Source organism: Crocodylus siamensis, chromosome 1, assembly GCF_052110815.1.
Source record: "Crocodylus siamensis isolate JL-2025a chromosome 1, ASM5211081v1, whole genome shotgun sequence".
NCBI lineage: Eukaryota > Metazoa > Chordata > Crocodylia > Crocodylidae > Crocodylus > Crocodylus siamensis.
The window spans coordinates 3,918,105-3,936,033 of NC_143395.1; the positions used below are offsets into that span (position 1 = coordinate 3,918,105).

Consider the following 17,929-nt stretch of genomic DNA (forward strand, 5'->3'; position numbering starts at 1 on the left):
CTTGAAGCCCAAACAGATGATAGACACCTGAAACTGAATTATGTCGCCTACAGGAGCTTATGCCTTTCTGAACTCGTTGGTGTCTAAGGTACTACCCTGCCCTGCCTTCTGCCTGATTTCAGACTAGCATGGCTAGCTCCCTCTCTGCACCCCGAATGAATAAGACAGCACTTTCTCTGCAAAGAAATCAGTTTATTCTTGGCAAGATGGGAGGCTGTACAGAGTTAGAGGATGTTTGCTTTAGCCATAGCTTCGTTCAAAGGATGCACACTCCTAGACATCATTGCTGCGTTCCTGGGACGTCTCAGTGCTGTTAGTGCTTTACGAAGCCAACAGACCTCGGCTATTCGCAGTTAAATAATCTTGAACATAACAGTCTTGTCATAGCCACTGAAAGCCAGGCTTCAGTACCCTTACTCTTGCTACCACAGCAGATGCTCGTTTTTGCTGGCTCTAAACAGCAGTCAAGACTCACTTGGGCAGATCAGAACAGGCATAATAAAAGGGGAACACGCTGCGTCTGGGAGCAGAAGCTTTTTCCAGCTCCCTTTCATGGAAAGCAAGTTGTATCTCAGTCCAGGTGCTAACGGGAGGACAGACTAGTGAGAGCCCATGGCTCTGGGCTTTAAGATGCTGCTGGGGAAGGTGCACCTCCAAGACGAAACCCTTCTTGTGGAGTGGAAGACACAGATATGCCTGCTGGCACGGAGGGATTAGCTCTGACCTGCTTGGTGCAAGCTGAGACGAACCCGTTACAACAAACAACTCCTTCGCCAAAGGCCTGAGCTCCATTGGTGAAGTAGGGGCAGCTGTGTGCGCTACCCAGGAGCAGGGCTGGGGAGGAAAGTCTCCATCCCAGGTGTCTCTCCCATTCCTGGGTGAATGCACTCCCATGTAGACAGAGATGAGTGAAGCCTGATACCTGCTGGCTGCTCTTGCTGGGAACGACTACAGGGTAATAGCACGGGGTTGCCAGCTAGCCCTGAGCTAAAGCACCCTCATGCCTCAGCCAGCCCCTCCTGAGCACATGGAGCCCAGTGGGGGCAGCCCCGGGCTGGCAGGCTCACGCCCTGGATCCCCTGCCAGGCTGGACTGCTCCAACCAGGCTCCATGGGCTGCACGTGAAAAAACTCCAGAGCAAGGTTTATTCATGCACATTAATTGCACATGTAGACACTCCTGCTGAGGCCACTGGACAAGCTCATCTTCCCTTTACAGTGTTTCCAGGTCCTATAAAAAACCAACATCCTTTCTGTTGCTCAATATGCTAGATGCTACAGGGAAGAAGAGCAATGCTTCCAAGGGAGGTGTCATACATGGGCAACAGCCATGCAAGGGCTAAGGGGTGACCCAAATCTACCCACGGTAGGGCTCTGGGTTTGATGATCATTGCTCCATTGTCTCAATTTGCTGACAGTACACATCGCGGGTCTCTATGGGCATTATTGGGCAAACTCAAACAAAAACAAAGCTAGGAGTATTTCAATCACCTCCCCTTGAAATGAAATGGTTGCAGCTAACATGGAGGAAAGGGGTATCGGCAGCTATTGAGCATGGGAGATAGGGGCTCGGCCTCTGAGCTGAAACTTCCTAGACCTGAAATCCTGGAGGCTGCAAGCCCGAGCCCAGCCTGCCCATCCTGCTCCTGGACACTGGTCCCCACCAGCCCTTGACCCCATCCCATCTTCCCAGCCATGAGCCCTGCCCATGCGGGTCCAGGCCACTCTCCATGGACACCCTGGGATCGTGGGGTGGTGACTGCAGGGCCAGGACCTGGGGAAGAGCTGCGATACCAGGGTGCCCGGGCAGCAGAGCCAGGCCCAGTGACAGCAGCAGCCAGAAGAAGCTGCCACTGGGGGAAGCACGTTCGGCCCTCATGTCACCCCAGCCCCAGCTGCACGCCCAGGGACAGGCGGACCAGCCATACATGCCACAGCTTGGGCTGCCCCCTCCACCTGGCTTTGGTAGGACCCACCACAGGCCACACAAAACTCCTTGGTGGGGCAGATCCAGCTGGCCATATTTTCCCAACCCTACATTAAAGGCATCAGTCTCGGCTCGCCAGAAGGCCTGCAGCACCACATCCCAAGAGGAAAAAGACAACAGGACAAAGCCCCCAACATTGCTCAACTGCCAGCCTGCACTCTCCCTCGTCCCAGTCCTTGGTTTTCATCAGCCTGGATGTACTCCCAAAGCCTTTGACATTGTGCTCGCACACTGCCAGCTCACTACTACCAAAACAATGGCACACAAGAGGGAGATGGGGGAGTAATGTCTACGGGACACCGTGGTGCCTCAGGACAAAATCATTGGCCGGAGAGAGGCAATGATCTCTTTAGTCTTGTTAGAAGAAGGGTCGATGCTTGGGATTTTCTGGTAGATCTGAAAAAGGAAGGGCCCACCGGTGAGTAAGGGAACAGGGATGCTCCAGCCCATGAGATAGCTCCTGCACTGTGACTTGGCATCTCCTTCACAAGGACCACGTCGCCAGTGCGACGCTGCCTGTACTCAAGCAGGACGCTACTAGGCATTAATAGCAAAATGGCCCGCTCAACACATTTGGGTCATGACCACTGTATTAGTGCAGCTCTGGTCCCACATTTCCCCTATAACACAGAAGAGGGGGTTATAAATGACCCCCTCTTTAGAGCTTGGTCTACGACAAAATTTGAGAGGCTTACACACCAAAATCCTGGCAGCGTTACAAAGACCAGGGCTTTGGGCAAATGTTTCTGCTCCACAGCGGTGTCAGCCTTGCACAGAAGACTATTTCAATGTAATGTATCAGCAACGACAGCCCAGATGTCCAGTAAAATGGTTCTTACTTCCCTACCAACTCCACTTTAAATCCCTTTGCAGCCGTGCCCTCAACATGCTGTAGCCCATCATAAACTTTGGCACCGTGAGGTCGGGACAGCCTGGCACTAGCGAGAATCAGTGAAACCACGAGGAAATAACTGGTGGACTCAGATTTGCAACAGGCCCCAAAGCAGGGTGCAAAAGCCAGGCAGGCGGGTTACTTCCCTGGCAGCAACTGGGGTTCCCTGGCAGGTCTCTGCCCACACGAATCCCACCGTGCGTGCGTGTGCAAAGCCAGAGATGTTTCACCAGCAGCACCCGTGCGAAGCTGCACACCAGAAGCTGTACACCAGCCCAGGCAGTGGTGACACTGGCAGCAGCAGCCAGACACAGTGAGCCACACAGTGGGGGCTGCCAGGAAGCCAGGTCCAGCTGCCATGCTACCCCTGCCCCGCTGTGGCCCAGGGAAGCAGAATTGGCTGCATGTGACACAGCTTGAGCTGCCCCCACACCTAGGACAGCCAAGACCAGGGTACCCACTGAAGGCCAGAAAGCATCCCTTGCCCACCCCTGCCATGCACACACTGAACATGCCCTCACCCTCCCCGCCACACCCAAGGGCGTTAAAAGGCTAAGCAGCCCCAAGCAATGCTCTGCCCCTTCCTTAATACCAAAACCCACTCCAAGGGCTCCACCTTCGTGGGAGGGAAGATCATGGATCCATGTGGACTAGGTCCTGGCAAAGAGTATCAGGTACCACAAGACAAGTAACCTGCTTTGTGTAAGCACTTATCTGCATGGTTCCCACCACAGTGGGCTCTTTAGCCATTAACCACACGAACAGGCTTTCTCTGGACAGCATCATTCTGCATCCTGAATCTGACACCCCGTAACCCCCAGCCCTCCTTTAATGCCTCCAGCACAAGTGGTCCTAACTGAGAAGGCTTTGGTAGTACAGTAGCGGGTCATAGATCGCACAGAGGCATGGCTGGAGGGGAACCATATTAAGGAAAAAGGTACACTCCAAGATGTTATTATTGTGAGATGCTGTCTAGCAGCGCCTTTGGTTGCTAGATTGCGTTCAGCAACATCAAGCGACACAGAACAGCTACTAAATGGCTAGAAAAGGTCTAAAGTGGAGTCACCAAACTTAGAAAAAATGAAAATGTGTCTACATGTAAAAGAGTATCTATCTACCAGAGCAAGGCACCCAACTTACCTCTTCCAAATGCTGGGACATTATAGCTTTGACAGCCTGCATGCTGGTGGCATCCCTCATCAGAGTGACAGCTTGTTCCTGCCACATCTTCACCATGCCCCTAAACACATCTTTGTTGTTGTAGCAACCAGCCAGCGTGGCAATGGCTATCACCTAATGAGAAACGATAAACAGCAACACATGCACGCAGGGCAAAACCTTAGCAGCATGCAAATAGGAGAGCCACTGCACCAGAAGAACACCTGGTTTCTCTACACGAAGCAAGAACACATACTCATCCATATCGCCGTGCCTGATCTCTCTCAGTTGGAAATGAAAGAGCACTCATATGAAAACTATGCATAGCACATAGACACATAGCACATAGCACATCCCCTCTCCCGCCAGTGCCCCTCTCCATAAATGAGGTTGTGGAGCCAGCAATGCTGACGCCTTCTGGAAACATGAACCTACCTGTAGGCTAGCCCAGTAGTTGAAGACACCTTTGTTTTTGAGTCTGGACAAGTACTTGAGGACATCGGGGACATGGTGGAGAGCATCTGTGGTCATCTTGTTCAGACACCGGACAGCCATAGCGGCATTCTCTGGTTTGGCAAGATCCGAGAGCTTCTCGGCATGCCTGCTCCAAACCTGGGGATATCAATAACATACAGCACTGCCACCACTTGTGAGCTTGCCATCCCATGCATGTCCCTGTATAGCTACAGGTTTTGGCATTGTGCTTTGCTGGACTGAGGCTAGAGCAGCCACTTCCTCAAGATAGGAAAAAACCCCCAAAAGTCATCAGGATTGGGAATTAAGCACGGTCACAACAACATTCAGGTTAACCTGGTTTGCTTCAGGTACAAACAGAAGCCTTACTTGTCGAGCAGTGGAACAGCATGCTCCATGAACGTGCAAGTTGTGTCCAGTGCACGTACACAAATGTGAGATGTACGGAGAATAATCAAGATGAGCTGGAAGCTGCAGCCTGTGAAAAGAGCTATGATCCGACTGGCATCACAGAGACCTGGCGGGACAGCGCCTGCGACGGGAGTGTCAGCACTGAGGGTTAGACTCGTTTGGAAGGACAAGGTTGGGAGAAAAAGCGGGGGTGTTGCTTTTCAGTGTCAAACACACCCTTGTTCCCTGGATCAGGACAGTAAAGAGGAACTTATTTGGGTGAAGATGTTTGGCCTCATCCACCTCCTCTTCCTGGGTTGGAGGCCTGTAATAAATCCCCTGCATTATATCAGTGCTTACCGTTATACCGACGAGAGACTTCCATTTTCTGCACGTCTGCGGGAAGAGCAGTGCAACCACACCTAAAATGTCAAGCCAGCTCCCGACTTGTGTGGAGGACAGCTTTCTGGTCCAGCAAGTGGAGGATACGACTAGGGGATCCTCCATCTCGGACTTGTCCTGACGACAGGGAAGAAGTGGTGGAGGATGGGAAGATGATGGGTAACTGGGGAGGAAGCGATCACACGATGCTAGAATTCAACATCTTGAGACAACGATGCAAAGAAGGCAGAGCTACTCACCAGCTATTTTACCTCAGTCTTCACACACACAAAATTAAGCTGCAGCCAGACACCTAATAAGGATCGTCTGGTTGAGGAAAGGCACAAGCTGGGGAGAGAGGCAACAAAAGAGTGTAAGATTGAATGGATTCAAGTCAGCAGGACAAGGTGAACTTCATCTAGGGTACTGAAGGAACTGGCAGATATCTCAGGGCCCTTGCCAATGCTTTCATGAAGTTGTGGGAGACAGGCCAAGTACAAGAGGACTGGAAAAGTGCTGGCGTAATGCCCGTTTTTAAGAAAGGCAAAAAGGAGGACCCAGGGAACTGCAAACCAGCTAGCCTCACCTCCATATGCAGGAGGTTCCCGGGGGATATCCTAACCAAGGCCATTTGCAAGGACCCGGAGGAGGAAAGGTTGATCACAAGCAGCCAGCATGGATTTACTAACAACAAATCAAGGAAGTATGGGTTGCATGAATGAGGTGTAAGGTGGACAGAAAACTGGTGGGATCGTCAAGCTCAGACAGTGGCAGTTAATGGCTCGATGTCTAATTAGCAGTTGGTATCAAGCGGAGTGCCCCAGATGTCAGTCCTTGGCCTGGCTTTGTTCAATAGCTTCATTAGTGACCTGGAAGATGGGACGGAGCGCACCCGCTGCAAGTCTGCTGTGACACCAAACTGGAGGAGGATGGGGGAGAAGAGTAGATACGCGGGAGGGTAGGGCTAGTATTCAGACAGACCTCAACAGATTGGATGACTGGACCAAAAAAACAAAAAAGAAGCTCTCATGAGGTTCAATAAGGACAAGTGCCGAGTCCTGAACGTAGGGCGCAACAATCCTATGTACTCGTACCGGCTGGGGACCGAGCGGTCAAGCAGCAGCTTTGCAGGAAAGGACCTGGGGGTTACTGTGCAGAGCAAGCCGAATACGAGCCCACAGTGCCTCCTATTTCGAAGAAGGCTAATGGCATCTTGGGCTGTGTTAGTAGGAGTGTTGCCAGCAGATCGAGGGACGTGATTCTCCCCCTCCATTCAGCACTGGTGAGGCCACATCTGGAGTCCTGTTCCCAGTTTTGGGCCCCCCACTACAGATTAGGAAAAACTCTGTCACCAGGAGGGTAGTAAAACACTGGAACAGGTTACCCAGAGAGGTGGTGGACTCTCTACCTGTGGGGGTTTTTAAGGGCCGGCTAGACAAAGCCTGGGCTGGGATGATCTAGCTGGGGCTGGTTGTGCTTTAAGCAAGGCGTTGGACAAGATGACTTCCTGAGGTCCTTTCCAGCCCTCACTTTCTCTGATTCTATTAAATTGTTTCAAATCTGATCTGCTTTGACAAAGTAATTCTGTAGGTGGATGAAGAGACTGCTGTGGATATAGTGTATGTGGACTTCAGCAAGGCTTTTGACAACGTCCTGCATGACCGTCTCAGGAACAAATTGGACATACTAGAAGGTGGATAGACAACTGGGTCAAATGGGCACAAGAAAAGGGCAAAGCATGTCAGAACGGGAAGAGATTTTGAGTGGAGTCCCACCGGGGAGTGTCCTGGGCCTGGTGCTGTTCCATGTGTTTATTCATTATTTGGATGCCGGCATAGGAGGCTTCTTGAGCAAGTTGGCAGGAGGCCTGAAACTGGGCAGGACTGCAAACACACTGGAGGATGAGAGTGCTATTCAGAAAGATCAACATACTGGAAAATTGGGCTCGAGACAACAGGATGAAGTTCAGTGCAAAGAAATGCAAACTGGTACACCTATGGAAGAATAATCCAAAATACAAATACAAAAGGGGTGACACCTGCCTGAATTGCAGCACTGTGGAGAAGGATCTGGGAGTCTTGTAGATTCAATATGAGTCTAGAGTGTGATCCAGCAGCACAAAAGGCCAATGTGGCTTTGGGATGCATTAAATAGAAGTATTAGGTGCAAGACATGGAAAGTGATAGTGCCTCTCTACTCAGCACTGGTTAGGTCTCCTCTGGAGTACTGCATGCATTTCTAGGCCCCACCTGTTAAAAAGGACATGGAGAAATTAGAGAGAGTCCAGAGATGGGCAACCAGATGATAAGGGCTTGGAAAGCAAGACATATAAAGCCAGGTTGAAGGAGCTTGGCATGTCCAGCTTGCTAAAAGGTGCTGAAGAAGGGACGGGTATCTTCAAATACTTGAAGGGCTGCCATAAAGGAGAGGGAAAGCACCTTTGCTCTCTTGCTGCAGAGAGAACGCAGACCAATGGCTTCAAGATGCAGCAAAGTAAGTTTAGACTTGATATCCAGGAAAAAAACAAACCAAGCAACTTCTTCACTTCAATAGTGAGGCAGTGGAATAGATGTCTAGAGAAGCTGTGGACTCTCCATCAATGGAGGTGTTCAAGAGAGCCCAGCCAGTCACTGGCTCAACCTCTGGCTGAACTGCCAGGCTCATAGGGCAGTAATCAATGGCTCAATGCATAGTTGGCAGCCAATATTAAATGGAGTATCCAGGTGTTGGTCCTGTGGCCAGTTTTGTTCCATATCATCCCATCTTCCAGGTCGTTGAGGCAGGAGTGCACGCTCAGAAAGTTTGCAGATGACACTGAACGGGGGGGAGTAGAAGATACTGGAGGGCAGGGCTAGGATACAGAGAGACCTCAACGAATTGGAGGATTGGACCAAAAGAAATCCCATGAGCTTCAATAAGGACAAGCGCAAAGTCCTGCCCTTAGGACAGAATAATCCCATGTACCGGTACAGGCTGGAGCCCGACTGGCCAAGCAGCGGCTCTGCAGAAAAAGACCTGGGGGTGACGGTAGATAAGATGCTGAATATGAGCCACCAGTGCACCCTTGTTGCCAAGAAGGCTAATGTCATCCTGGGCTGCACTGGTCGGGATGTTGCCAGCAGGTCAAAGGAAGTGATAATCCCCCTCCATTCAGCGGCAGTGTGGCCAAATCAAGAGTAAGTGTCCAGTTTTGGGCCCCCCACTACAGAAAGGATGTGGACAAACTCGAGACAGTCCAAAGGAAGGCAATGAACATGGTTCAGAGGTTGGGGCACATGACTTCTGAGGAGAGGTTGAGGGAACTGGGCTTTTTTAGATTGGAGAAGAGTAGGGCGTTGGATTGGATGACCGCTGAAGGTCCCTGCCAGCCCTAATTCTCTGGGATGCTATGATCCCAAATTGTCTTCTCCTGTTTCCAGTTGTCCCATCGACCATGCCATGAAGGACAGCTACAGTGAGCCCATCTCGCTCTCCCGTATCTACTCAGGGAACTAAGGTTAGAGAATGAAGCCAAATCACTGGGACCATGCAATCTCCTTCCTACCATACCAACACCCCTGCTTCTGTAGTAGGCTACTGTTTCTTCTGATGTTCCCCCACATTGCTTTACACAGGGCAGACCCACATCTTGGTCAGACTGTCCTTTTCAGATGAGCTGCCTCATCACAGCAATACACAACAGTACATCGACAAAGTGGTGGTTTCCTTTACCTCTCTGGGCCAGAATTCCCTTCCCTCCAGGTGGTCCTCCAGGTAATCATGAATGATGTTGGTTTTCTGCATGAAAAGAGTCAAGAAACTTGCAAGCTCTGTGTCCTGTCCTACGATCGGGTCTTCAAGCTCCGATGCAGAGTAGAGACGGGAAAAACCAATCTCCCTGAGTCCAGCAACACAGCGGCAATACTGCAAGAAGTGGGGAGGAAACAAAAAAAAAAAAAGAGGTCAGAGAACTATCTTCAAGAGTCCCTGAGGTTTCAAGTTAGAGTTGGAGTAGGCACCTCACTCCAGGTGAGAGATCCGGCCCCAAGTGGAAGGAGATAATGCTCTCTATCCTGGAGTTGACAGCTGCCTGCCTGCAGGAGGTGAGGCACGTTACCCTGGCTGGTTCCTTTCCTGCTCATGCATCCTTACCTTCTCCAAATCCTGCAGGGAGTTGATCCTCTTTTCCAAGAACTCTGCCATTCCCACTCCCATCTTGTGACAAGTATCAGTGATCACATCCCGATACACCTTGGCCAGGTTCCTGAACTCCAGGGAGATCTACAGCAGAAGCCACAGGGAGGTTCACACAGTGTCAGATGCAAAGCAGGGTCTGGCATTCATGAATGGACTAGGAATGAGTAACACAGGGACTGTTTACTAGGCTCTTATCCTGCTCTCGCTGGAGATGTTGGCCAAACTCCCACTGGCTGAGGAGGGTGCAGGACCACAGCCTTGTGTGCAGTGAACATGTGCTCAAAGGCTCCCCTGGCCTTTGGGCAGTGCAGAAGCCACTCATATCTTCCTGATGGTCCACAGCCTGGGCAACTATCACTTGGGAGCCCACAAACACAGCAGTTACAAAACAAAGCCTGGAAATCCAAGTGTGGACTCAGACTGTGGCAAGCCTGCTAAAAGCAGGGTGTCAAAATGGTGAGAGGTAGGGGCTTCGTTCTTTCAAGCACAGCCTGGCACATCAAAGCTGAGAAGCACCTGGGACTATTCAGAGCAGGGTTGGCAACCTCCTGCCACGCGTGCCAGAGTGTGGCATGCAAGGCCACTGCATGGGCTCTGTGGCAAGGCAGCAGCCGGTAAGAGCCCAGGCTGAATGTGGCAGGCAGCCGGGAGGCTGCACCCAGTGCACCGAGGTCCAGAGCCCCAGCCCAGCTCCACGGCTGGCGGTGGCTGCACACTCAGCTCGGGGTGCATGGTGGGGAAGGGGTCCCGGGCAGCACAACCCTGGCTCTTCCCCTCTGTGTGCCTCAAGGCTCTTCCCCTCTGTGTGCATGGAGCCAGGCTGCGGGGCGGGTGGGGAGGAAGGCAGGGGCAGGGAGTGCATGCAGCAGAGCTCACCTGGGCAGTCTGGAGCAGTTCAGCCTTACTCCCCGACTTGTGCTTCCCCTGGCCCAAGGCTGCTACTTGGCACTCCCATGTTGCCAAGCCCCATCCACTCCCACCTGGGGCAGCCCAGCTCATGCTCCTTCCTACAACTGTCCTGAGAGCCCACCCCGCAATCTGCTCTGCGTGCACCCACCTGGGCCACGGCCCCAGCCCCAGCCCACGCGCACAGCTTCCTGTCGGTACCACTTTCCACCCACTCGGCCACCTGCCGGTGGCTGTCGATCGTGCTGGGTGGGCAGAGTGGGTGGAAGGGGGCTGGGAACTGAAGCCCTGCACACCGGGGCAGAAAACAGCAAGCTACAGCTACCTCCGCTTCCCCTCACTCGATGAGGAGCCCTATGTGGTCGGCTGCAGCCAGCTGGCCAGCCGGACTCATCACTCATTCCCGCACGGTGCAGACCAAGGGGCTCAGACATCTCCTGCCCTCTCTAGAGAACTGGTTAAAAAGAGAAGTGGCTGCCTGAGAAGTCCTGGCAACTCTCCAGAGCTGTCAGTGCAGCTCCCCTGTTTGCACGGGCAGAGGTTGGTGAAGGCTAACACCTGCTGGCAGTGACAGGTAAGTGGTCTTGTTCCAGCATGGCTATGTTCAGACTGGACATGGGGTGGGGCCAGAAACCTACCAGGTTCCCCTCGCTGCCTGAACAACAGTGAGCGGGGGAAAAGTCAACACTGCAAGTGCTGTCTGTACACACTGCTGACACCTCCTGCCATTCTGGCCCTTTCAAAAACAAAATGACAAGACAAGACAGGAGCATTTTAAGATCACTGCACCTTAAAAATTAAACCCAAGCTATTTATGCTAAAATCTGGAATGGTTAAGGCTAACATTTCTGCACAGTCCTTTAGCAGAAAGGCGGGCTGTACATATCTCATCCGCTCATCTCGGTGTATTAGGCAAACCATCAGAAGTCAGCCAGAGCTTGTGTCTCTCAGATTTCACCCGTCCTAGGAGATGCTGAGTTCCTGTAGCTAGTTGGAAACACCCCTGCACTCTCCAGCTGTCGAGCAGGAGGGAATAAGAACATGCATACAGGGCAAAAGAGAAGATGGGAGAACACAAGTCCCACGTCATGCAGTTTTTCTATGGGAACGGGGAGTCAAAATCTCAAGCGATGTAAAGGCAACTTGAGTTTCCATGTAAAAATCTGCTGGCCAATGGAGTCAAGCACAAAGCGCGTAAAGTTACAGCATCAACAAAATTAACAGACACTGGTCATTTGATGGTGGGGGCTAGGAGCCTGGCCAAGCACTGGCCTAAGCCAGGGGGCAGGGTGTGCTGTCACCTGCCCTGGATACCATCCAGGATGCCCCCACCCCAGGGATCATGTTTTTGCCGGCTGATTGCTGGCTGTGCCTGGTGGGCCTTCTCCCCTTAGAGAGCAAAGGCAGCCTTGTCTGCTCAGCCACAGACCCTGCTCCTTGGCATCACGGAGAGTGTTACCATAAGGCATGGCAGTGAGAGATTAACTTGGCTATAGACAGGCTGAAGGGCTACCTACTGTGGCTACAAGGAAAAATAGAAACGCACCTCTGAGTGGTGACCCCTGGGCACTCACAGGTGGCTCTCTGTCTGGCTCCATCTGTACTTGTGAGACTGAGCTCCTGAAAAGGTTTGGGTAGAGCAAGACTGTCCATGTGCTTTGTTTTCCAAATGGTTGGCACGCTGAACAAATTTAACTCCCTCCTGGAAGTCGAGCCTCTGAAGATAGGCCCAACTTCCAAGGCCAAATCATCCTCAGAGGCTCTTGCAGAGAGCCGCCGACATACACAGTGACAAACGAGCTCTGAGCAGTGTGTTGGAAGCTGTTGGCACAGCAGTGATGTGTGTGTGAGGTCTCTCCCCACTTGACTGCTCAGGAAGAAGGGGCGTCCTCTCCTCCTCACCTCCTTGCTACTGCACAAAAGGGAGGGGAAGCCCCTTGGAGGCCGGAGCTATGACAGCCTGCAAGGGGAAAGCCACAGTTTCCCATGTTTTTCTCCTTTGAAGAAGAATCCATTTTTAAAGTTTGCTCACAACCCTTTCATATATTCTTGCGACCCAGCTTTGGGTCACAAGGTATGGGTTGAGAAACACTGGTCTACTGACCTTGGCAGAAGTGGGGCAGGGTGAGTCTCTGCCTTAATAATGTATGACCCTTACCTGGGTGTTAGCATCAGGTGAATGTAGCAAGCCTGCTTTATAACATGGCAGGACACATTGAGCAGGATCTGACTTGTAAACAGCTGTATTTTTTTTTATAGGACTTGATTCATGTTCTCCAGGGCTGAAGTGATACAATTTGCAGCTGGAAAAACAAAAGAAAAACTCTGGGCACTTTCATTCACATATTGTCTACTAACCTTGGGGTGGGAGGGGCAGGAAGAGGGGTATAGCCCGATGCAGAGGGCATTTTGCTGCCTGCTTGTTTTCAGGGAGGCACCTCAGCACAGCACCGGCTGTCTGAAGCTTCCTGTTTCTGTTGATGTCAATGCAGTCAATTTGCCACTTGTCCTTGCATAAAGAAAGAGAATCAGCAATGTCTTAATTGGCTGCATAGAGCTGAGGCCCAGTGAGCTGGATGCGGGTGGGGGGTTCACCCCGTTCAGTCTGTTGGTAGCCTGTATTCCTGGCTACACTGGAAATGTTTCCTCCCCACACTGAGGGCTACACAGAAAACTAAATAGGACAGAAGAGATTAAGCTGAGTGTTCAGGCAGCCTGGCCCAGCTGCACCCTACCACAGTCCTGCAAGGCAGCATCTTTAGCTGCTGCCTGGAAGACCACTGGCTCGTGCTCTACAAGATCATCCATCTCATCTCCCCCTGCGGCTTGTTGCACATTCTGGCATCTCCCTCTTTGCACAGCCAGTCCAAACCTTGCCATATCTTCCCCATGTCATCCCCAGAGTCTCTCTTTGTTTTGGCCATGCCTTCCCTGAATAGGCAAAGTCAGGGTATTTTCTCTAATTGCCATTCTGTTCCTTTTAAGGCTGGTTCTGCACTTTGAGAAGGGGGCTTCCTCATCTTTTACAACCGCTGAATACACTGGTGCCCCTTGCCAACTGCCAAACCCACCGTTGACATCCTGTCTGCTGAGATCTATCAGGCGCAGGCTTTGCAAACCCGTCCCAGGCTCGTGGCTGTCTGCTACACCCTTTTGGACTGGAGATATTTCTGGGGTCTGGGTATACCGTATGCTCCACCAGGGAGGGGGAATGGGCTCCAAAGAGAGAAACACTGTGGCTCAGTCTGAGATGGATCTCAAATATATCATTAGTGTAGACACTGTGTGTTAAGTATCCCCTCTGAGACATGAGGCTTGCAGTTGACAGCTAGTAGCCATGTCGTAGTCATGTGTCTATAACACCTCCCATGGACAGATGTGCCCACCCTGTACCAAAAGGAATGAGATTGGGCTGATGTAGCAGGGAGCTTGGTGCTTTTGCTACTTTAAGGGAAGGCAGGCGGCAGGAGCAGCAGGCTGCAGGTGAGGCAGAAGGCAATCAAGGGGGCCACATGAGCCCAAAAGGATTGGACTTGCACGATATAAGCCCACGGCGCCAGCTGGGCAGGCAGTCCAGCCCTGGGGCCATGGAGGCAAGAGCTCCTGAGCACTCTGCAAGGGGAATGTCTGCTAAAGCAGCTAAACTGCTGGGGGTAAGGACCGGTGGTTTAGGACTGTAGGAGTGGAGGAGGTTTCAACTGGCCCAGGACAGGGGCCAAGGTGTGAGGGACAGGGCCACAGCCAAAAAGTGATGACAGCATGCAGGGCCGGGGCCAGGGACCTGTAGCCCGAGCAGGGCAAGAAGCAGGGGCAGGGACCCATAGACCAGTAGGGTTGCAGCAGATCAGACGTGAGCTGGGAGAGAACCAGACTGGGCTTGGGGTAGTCAGCTGAAGAGACAGAGGCCCGAGCCCAGGACAGGCTGGGATGGTTAAAGGCACAGGGTTGGAGGCCCCAAAAGTAGCAGACTTTCCAGGTTCAGAGGCCGCACTGACAAGAGTTGACACTGGGGCAGAAGGACTAATGGGGTAGACCTCACTGATCCCTGAAAGTCAGACAAAAGAGCAGGAGAGTCTCTGTGCCCTGCAGCCATAGCCCCTCCCTGCCTGCCATGGTCCTCTCTCCTCTTGGGTACTTGGCATGGGGAGAGCTTCCTCCCAGAGCCCCACAACCACTGGTCACATGTGGTCCAACTGGCCCACCCCTATGATTTGCTGGAGTTGGTGTAGTGGTGCTCCCATGCCCACGTGTGTGTGGATCCAGACCAGGCGTGCTGTGTGGCTGCCTCACTGAAGCTCCAGGCCATTGGCATTACCATGGCGAGAAGGGGCTGTCACTTCTTGTGCACCCTTGGCTTAGTTTGCCAGCCTATGATTCACTGATGTGAATGGCTCTTGCTGTTGCATCTCCATTTCTGAACTTCTGCTTTCCCCTCTGCTCCAGGGAGCATCATGAAGAATGAGATCTTGTACTTGGCAAAGATCCACCCATTATCACAAGGGTCCCTCTTGGCTCCCTCCAATCTCGACACCTTGCTTGATCATGCCGTTCAGTTCAGCACCCACTGGCTGCCTAAGAAACTGCATGGGGGAAGGATTACACCCTCAGATCTACCAGAAGGAGAAAAGTCCTCTTGGGGACATAGTGATGGTCCCCAACATCACCTTCAGAGACTTACCTGGTGGTGCCCTCATGCCAGTCTCATATGCCAGCAGAAAGCAAAGGTCATCCTCCTATGCATACCACTACATCTTCCATCCTTTAAAGGGATTAAGGACATGCTGTCCTTTCTTGGAGAATATTGCATGAGGATGAGGATGGCTTGCAACAAGCTGCAGGTTGCACGGAGCAGAAATCGCTTTTCCATGAAGACCAAAAAAGCAGAGACAAATTCAATGTGTTAAAAAAAGATGAGGGAATGGTTTCTATGTCCATACTGCATTGTAGGGATCAGTACAGCAAGTCCAGGAAGTTCTACCTAATAGCTGAAAATACTTGTGTAACTCAGGAGGTGGAGCTACCTGCCAGCTGCAGCCAGTTATTGGTCCCTGGGGTCTCTGCCTTGGAGCCCTCCTTCCAACAGTGTGGAGAGTCTCCCTACAGAAGGACACCTGGAGCCTCGAAACCATAACTCAGACACCGCTCAGTACTTAACTATATACAATTTATTTACATAGGGAGAAAAGGGGAGATAGAAAAAACCATAAAAATCAATAGGTACACCCAAAAAGAGACTAATAGCTATGATATACTAATAACTATTATATATATGCTATAGCAGTATGAAACCCCAAACCGCCTCTTCTTCTGGACATTTGGGAGCAGTCTCTGGGAAGGGGTGGGGACGCCTTACACTCAACTCTCAGGTCAGTTCCTAGATGAGTTTCACCCTACATTGCTTGCAGTGACGTTGCACAACTCCTCCTGATGAATGTCACATTAGTCCTGGATGCAAGTAACAACCCCATCTTTTACACACCTCTCCACCCCGCACAGGAAAGGCAGCAAGCCCAGCTATGTTGGCCATAAAGCAGTATAAATAGTAGCAGCTGTTCATCTGATCATCTTATTTGTTCTGATACTCAGCGAGCCTCCTAGCTCTCTCCTTCCTTACTAGGGAAGGAAATCAGGATCTTTTCATAATCGTGGACTTAAATGACCAAACACCCTTTGGTCTGAAGAACCCGTAACCAACTCCTAAGCATTTATATTTATCCAACATAAATTTAACATATTGCCGACTGACATCTTTTCAACTACTACATATTAACCCCCTCATCCAAAAATCTGGAACAAGTGGAACGGAGTTAGATCACGTTCTCTTGCTAAGACTCTGCATCTATTCACAAGAAGTAATCCCGATTTATTCACGGCCCTCACCAAACATGCATTCTCTAGACAGGCGGGACAATTTTTGCCCCATCTAGCCACAGAAAGCAGTACTATAGCTGTGACCGAACACAAGTGCATGGCTGCAGACTGCTTAAAAAATGGCCAGTGGTGTGAAAATCTGACCCCCTGCTATAGACTCAGCAAAACCCTGCAGGTAGAGCAGTTTCAGCTTCCTGCAAACAGAGGCTGGTTTAAGGTGGATGAAGAGTCAGCGTCAAATAGCAGCCTGGGTCATTAATTAACCCTGCTGGGACTCCGAATGGCTAGCTAACTGGTCTTACCAGGTGCTAACTGGGAGGTGGTTCTGAATTGCACAGCGTTGCTAGTTGCAATAGTAAGCAACGTTATTTCATTTTAAGCAGCTTCTTTGTTACAGTCGTGATTTGATGCGCACAAGATCTAAACCGGTGGTTTGTCACCCTTTCATATATTCTTCCCACCCGTTTTTTTGGGTCCATGGGTGGAGAAGCACTGATCTAAATGACTTCGCCCATAATCAAAGACTTGGAGAGGTCTGCCACTTCCTCCACGTAGGACGAGGCGTGTGGGTGCACCCTTGGGGCATTTCCTAAAGAAGAACATTGCAAATGCTTCGGCTTCAACGTAACCCCAACCCTGGACGCTTTTGCTGCGCTTGAATTGATCCCAGCTCAGGTCGCACGTCACAAAGAAAAGCGGCAGCTGCCGCCCGGCGGAGAGCTCCCCTTCAAAGAAGCTCCCGGCCTTCCCGTGTCCATCTCCAGAGCAGCCGTGTTGCAAGGGTAGCGTGCAAGCGGCTCACAGTATGAAGGAGTGCATCCAACATCCCGCAGAAGTGCGCTGGCAAGGCCCAGGGGCGGGTGCGACGCTGTGGGCAGAGCCCGTCCCGGCGCTGGCCGTGGGAAAACTCCCGTGTCTGCAGGAAGGGCCCCGGAGCCGCAATGCCGCCCTGACGGCGCGGTTGAACAACCAGGCCTCGCCATGTCTACGAAGCGCAGGCCACCGGCCTCCAAAACGAGCGGTCCCGGGGGAAGCCGGGCCGGGGGGAGGGGGTCCAGATGTGGTGCACGGCGCTCGGTACCGGGCCTCACATCAGTGGGGGGCACTGGGGGGACACTGGGGTGTCCATGGGGGGGCACTGCGGGTGTCCATGTGTCAGGGGCACTAGGGGGTTTGTGTGGGGGGATTGGGGGTGTCCGGGGGGGCACCCTGGGAGGTCCGTGTGCGGGCACTGGGGGCTCTATGTGGGAGGGCACTGGAGGGGGGATGTGGGGGTGTCTGTGGGGGCGTGTGGGGGTGTCCATGTTGGGGAGGGCTCTGTGGGGGGCACTTGTTGCCTGTAGGGGGCACTGGGGGGTCTGTGTGTGGGGGGAGATTGGGGGGTCTGTGGGGGGCACTGGGGGGTGTCTATGCGGGGGGCACTAGGGAGGAGCGTGGGGCGGGGTCCCTGGGCGCACTGCGGGGCCCGTGCGCGGGGGGAGACTGGCGGTGTCTGTGCAGGGGGGCACTGGCATGTCCTTGCAGACGGGAGCACTGGGGGGGTCCGTGTGGTGCGCACTGGGGGGTGTCCTTGCGGGGGGGGCTGGGGGGTCCATACGGGGCTCCCCCGCGCGGTCCCTTTAAGAAACCCGGCGTCTCTCCCCCCACCCCGCGCCCCCCCGCCCCCATTTCCTCTGCGCCAATCACTGCGGTCCC

At 52.4% G+C, this 17,929-nt stretch overlaps 1 protein-coding gene across 1 annotated transcript; it reads right to left on the reverse strand.

Annotated features, from left to right (window-relative positions):
• Nucleotides 1–239: 239 nt before the first annotated feature.
• Nucleotides 240–13,271, reverse strand: LOC149872494 (squalene synthase-like). The gene is made up of 7 exons (XM_090031340.1): nt 12,522–13,271; nt 11,002–11,099; nt 9,413–9,541; nt 8,993–9,184; nt 4,472–4,648; nt 4,019–4,171; nt 240–2,382 (listed from the first exon to the last, which is right to left on the reverse strand). The coding sequence occupies exons 3-7, from the start codon at nt 9,473–9,475 to the stop codon at nt 2,296–2,298; spliced, it is 672 nt and encodes a 223-aa protein (XP_089887466.1). The 5' UTR covers nt 9,476–9,541; nt 11,002–11,099; nt 12,522–13,271; the 3' UTR covers nt 240–2,295.
• Nucleotides 13,272–17,929: the final 4,658 nt, after the last annotated feature.